General features: G+C 31.2%; 1 protein-coding gene across 1 annotated transcript; it reads left to right on the forward strand.

The window, feature by feature from the left end:
• The first annotated feature begins 1766 nt into the window (after positions 1–1766).
• Positions 1767–2273, forward strand: LOC131039935 (SKP1-like protein 12). The gene has a single exon (XM_057972778.1). It carries the CDS (start codon positions 1767–1769, stop codon positions 2271–2273), a length of 507 nt encoding a protein of 168 aa, XP_057828761.1.
• The last annotated feature ends 3151 nt before the right edge of the window (positions 2274–5424 follow it).

The raw sequence follows: 5424 nt of genomic DNA on the forward strand, positions 1-5424 counted from the left end.
GATAATTTTTATTAAGATGAGGAGGGGAGGAATGAATGTGAGAAGAACATTAAAATCTTGTTTGTTGATTCTAGCATTACATGTGTGATGTGTTTTGTGACCATAATTTTGTGTTAGTTGCCTTTCCATATCATTTCTTTCGCATACATATTTTGTAACCCTTAAGAAATATTCAAGAGGTCTTTTTAGTTTCATAGCATAAAAATAGCATTGACTTGATTAGGCTCTTTGATCTCCAAGGATTCATGTTTAGAAGGGTGAACATGAAGGATAGTGCTAGTGAGTATCATATTCTATTTTTAAATAAACCAAAGATACCTACATTCTATTTATTTATTGAAATTATTATCATACTATATTAAAATAAAAAATAGTTGAATAGTGTTAGTATCTTAAATATTATTTTAAAAATTGAATCAAATTGTTACATTAAGTCAAATATTAAACCGCCTAATTATGCTACCAAAAATTCATAAAAGACAACTTTTGGAGAGAGGTGTGATGATAATAGGTGAAACATAATTGAGTATTTATGTTAACAAAAATAAAATTAAAATACTATCTATATATTTGAAAAAAATAAAGTTAAATGAACTTTCACCTAAAGAAACTAACTATAAAATAAATCTTAAGTAAATCAAATAAAAAAATGGATGTCCAAAAGAATAACAAATAAAACTATATTTATATGCACTCAAAATAAAGTTTGGATCCATACAAAAAATAAAATTCATATAAAAATTTAAAGTAACTACATTACATAAAATTAAAATTTTAGTTAACACTATATTTATAAAGTATATTACTAATTAAAAATCACCTTCTAAGAACACTAATTCACAAGAAAACATAAATCATACTATTACACCTCACCTCTTACTATCTCTAATTACACTTCTAAGCTTACTAACATCAAAGAATAAAAGCATAAATGGTCAACACCTAAAACTTAACACCTCCCAAGACATAACCACCTCCAAAGACAACATAAATCATTTTATTACACGTCACCTCTTACTATCCATAATGAAAGCATAAGTGGTCAACATAAAAAAAACCCTAAAACTTAACCACCTCCCAAGATAGCATAAATCCAGCTATTACACCTCACCTCATACTATACGTAATGAAAGCATAAGTGGTCAACATGTAAAAAACCCTAAAACTTAACCACCTACACGTCACCTCTTACTATCCATAATGAAAGAATAAGTGGTCAACATAAAATCACCTCCCAAAACAACATAAAGCATGCTATTACACCTGGTCAACATGAAAAAAACCCTAAAACTTAACCACCTACACCTCACCTCTTACTATCTGTAATGAAAGGATAAGTGGTGAACATGAAAAAATCCTAAAACTTAACCACCTCCCAAGACACCATAAATCACACTATTACACCTCACCTCTAACTAATATCCAAGCTTTTCTAGACCACCTCGCAAGACAAGATAAACCACACTATTACACCTCACCTCTTATTAGCCATAATTACACCTCTAAACTTCACCAATATCAAATAATAAAAATTTAAACCTAAAACTTAACAACCACCTCCCAAATGAAAAAACTAATCCCTAAACTGCATAAACCAAAAATACCCTATATATACAAAATTACATAGCGAGTTTCCCCCAACAGCATAAACAAAAATATCCCTTATCTATACCAAATTACATAGCGAGTTTCCCCAACGTTTTTCTGCCAATCCCTTCTGTAACATACCCTTCGAGACAGGCATCGCGGAGGATCCCACTGCAGCCATGGCGAAGGAATGTAAGGTGAGATTGAAGAGTTCGGATGACACTATTTTTGAGGTAGAGTATGCCGTAGCCATGCAGTCGCAGATGTTAAAGAACGCTCTGAGTGACACCGGCACGGACGGCACCGTGCCTTTGCACAACATTTCCAGTGAAATAATGGCGAAGGTGGTCGAGTACTGCGCATATCATGTTAATGCCGCCAACATCATCTCGGAGAAGGATGTGAGGATGTGGGATCAGGAGTTCGTGAAGGACCTTGATCAAGCAACCCTTTTTAATCTCATCATGGCCACCCAGTACCTGGTTAGACACAATCTTCAAGACTTAATATGCCAAACTGTAGCAGACAGGATTAAGGATAAAAGCCCAGAAGAGGTCAGAGAGATATTTAACATACAAAATTACTTGACTCCTGAAGAGGAAGAAGAAATCAGGCATGAAAATCAATGGGCGTTTGAGGAAGAAGGCTGGCCTGAAGTTCAGGAAGAAGTCAGGCGTGAAGGTTGAAAACATGGTACTTACGATTTGTTGTCAAGTAACTTTATAATGAGTTTCTGTCCTTCAAGAAGTTATGGGTTTTATTTGATACTGCTATTTTCTTGGTGTGCTGGACTTAACCTGCTTTAGTCGATAAGCTGATTAGGGTTTGGCTACTTTTCATTTCCTTTTTTGATATAATTTGAAATTATTAAATATCAATTGTTCTGATATTTTCTATCAAAAAATATTATTGATTAATATTTTTGATATTAATTTAGTTAATGTGTTTATGTTTTAATTGATTAATTTCTTTTAGTTTTTAATAATGGTATAGACATATATTCAGACATAATGTTTGTTATTCTTTAATTTAAGAATGTTGGGTTTTATTTGGTATTAGTATTTTCATGTTCTGTTGGACTTGGTATTGGTATTTTCCCGCTCTGTTGGACTTGGTATTGGTATTTTCCTATTCTATTGGACTTGATGTTGTTTTAGTTTTAGGTTCACAATATTTTAGGAAAGGGACTAGCTAATGTTTTCTTTCAGTTGTTTTCTATAGATACATCAAATGCTACTTGGGGTTTTGTCAAAACTGTTATTGATTAAGATCTATTGATTGGTATTCTTTAATCTAGAAACTTATAAGGTTTATTTGATATTAGTATTTTACTATTGTGCTAGAATTAATGTTGTTTTAGGTCATAATTTTACAATATTTTAAGAAAGGGACGAGTGTATGCCTTTCCCGTATGTTTTCTTTCAATTATTTTGTGTGGTTAGTACTTTTGATATTAGTGTAGTTAATATGTCCATGTTTCTATTGATTGGTATTCTTTACTTTAATAATGTTGGGTTTTATTTCAAAGTGGTATTTTCCTGTTGGACATAATATTGTTTTAGGTCATAAATTGACAATATTTTAGGAAAGAGACTATTGTATGTTTTCTTTCAAATGTTTCTTGAATATGCATGTCAAATGCTAGATAATTCTCTCAATTGCTCTAATATTTTTTGTTGATATTGGTATTTGACTTAGATGTATTGATTGGTATTCTATAATCTAAGAATTTATGGGCTTTATTTGGTGTTAGTATTTGCATTTTCTATTGGACTTATGCTCATGTATGTCATTAGTTGACAACATTTTTAAAGAAAGACAAAGATATGTTTTCTTTCAATTGTTTTGTGAAGATACATCTCAAATGCTACTATTTCTTTTCAATGCTGATATAATTTAAAATTACTAGTATCAAGTGCACTATGATTTTATGTATTTGTTTTGTGAAGATACATTTCAAACAATACTATTTGTTTCCAAAATTGATATAATTTAAAATTACTAGTATCAACTAGGCTCATCTTTTATGTTGGAATCATTTTTTATTAAGAGAAAAATAGGTTTTGAAACCCCGTACAATATTTTTTAAAGAGACCTAGAACCCTTGGAATTTACAAGAATCTGAAACCCACTACATAGAACAAAGATGTCACTCAAGTAAATGTCACTCAAGTAACTATCAGCCAACCCACAACCATACAAACATAAGCTAATCATGAAAGAACCAGCTGCAATAATCAACAAAGGCCTCCAATTGGCAACTCCATCCAACTTCCGCAAAACTCCTCTCCACCTCAACAGAAGAGGATCCTACCTCAATAGGAACAACAGAGGAGGAAACCACCAAGAAGAAGTGTTTCACATGATCTAACCCCACCTCTAAGTAGGCAAAGAGAAGAGAAGCCTTCACAAAGTCACTTTCAACCTCTCCCACATGGCCAAACACCCACTCCATAAGGAATGCCACTACCAATATAGGAACTATCAACAAAAAAAGAGCTTTTAGAAAGAGTCAAAACCAATCCATAAGCATGAACCACATAAAGAAAGATCAAAAGAAATATAGCTCGAACCCACATAGACACGATGGAAACCTGAAAGCACTAGACTCCAACAAGACTGATTAAAACTCCAAAATGAGAACCATCTCTTAACCAAAAATGAGGCAAGCAAAAAACTAAGATTTTCCCTTGAAAATTAGTAGCAACATCTTAACAAGAGCAGTGCAAATCACCAATAAACTGAGAGGCAAGCTCCAACAATCACATAGAAAGACTCAAATACTCCAAACATAAACCAAACCTTTCAAACAAAAACCAAAAGCTAGGACAATTGCCATCTACAGAATCCTAAGATAAGAAAACACCACCTCTATGTACACCCACATATGTACATACATATATTCAGATGTATTTATGGGTAATATCAATCTAATAATTTTGGGTTTTATTGGATACTGATATTTTTTTGGTCTCTTAGGCTTAATGCTATTTGAAGTCATGAGTTGCTGGTCTATGCTTCCTTTTGATTGTTTTATGAAGATTTAGGTTGACAATATTTATGGGTGGGGCTAGTGTATGTTTTCTTTGAATTGTTTTTTGAAGATACATATCAAATGCTATTATGGTTTTTCCAAAACTGGTATAATTTGAAATTATTTTCTTTTACATATTTTATTGATTGAGATGTATTGATTTATATTGTTTAATTTAAGTATTAATGGGCCTTACCTGATATTGGTATTTTCTTTTCCTACTTAACTTAATTTTATTCTAGGTCATAAGTTGAAGACATTTTAGGAAAGAGATTAGTATGTGTTTTCTTTCACTTGTTTTGTGAATATACATCTCAAATGATACTATTTTTCTCCAAAGCTGGTATTATGTGAAATTACTAGTATCAACTAAACTAATATTTTCTGTCAAAATCTATTGATCAACATCTTTGATATTCATTTAGTGAAAGTGACCATGCTTTTATTTATTACTATTCTTTAATTTAAGATTACTATTAATGACTAAATTATTGGTTCAGATGTATTGATTGGTATTCTTTAATCTAGAAACTTATGGGTTTTACATGATACTATTATTTCCTTTGACTACTCCATATAATATGGGCTTAGATCAATAGTTAATATGTCCATATTTTTATTCAATAACCTCTCTTAGTTTTAAATATTTGCAAATGCATAGATTCAAATGCATTGATTGGTGTTCTTTAATGTAAGAAGGTAGAATCAATAAGTTTTTTATGTTAGTTTAACATTATTAATATTATTGTGTGATTGGGTTTTCTTATGAATGCATATATTATTATAATTAGAAGATAATTTTT

Source organism: Cryptomeria japonica, chromosome 7 (assembly GCF_030272615.1).
Source record: "Cryptomeria japonica chromosome 7, Sugi_1.0, whole genome shotgun sequence".
Lineage (NCBI taxonomy): Eukaryota > Viridiplantae > Streptophyta > Pinopsida > Cupressales > Cupressaceae > Cryptomeria > Cryptomeria japonica.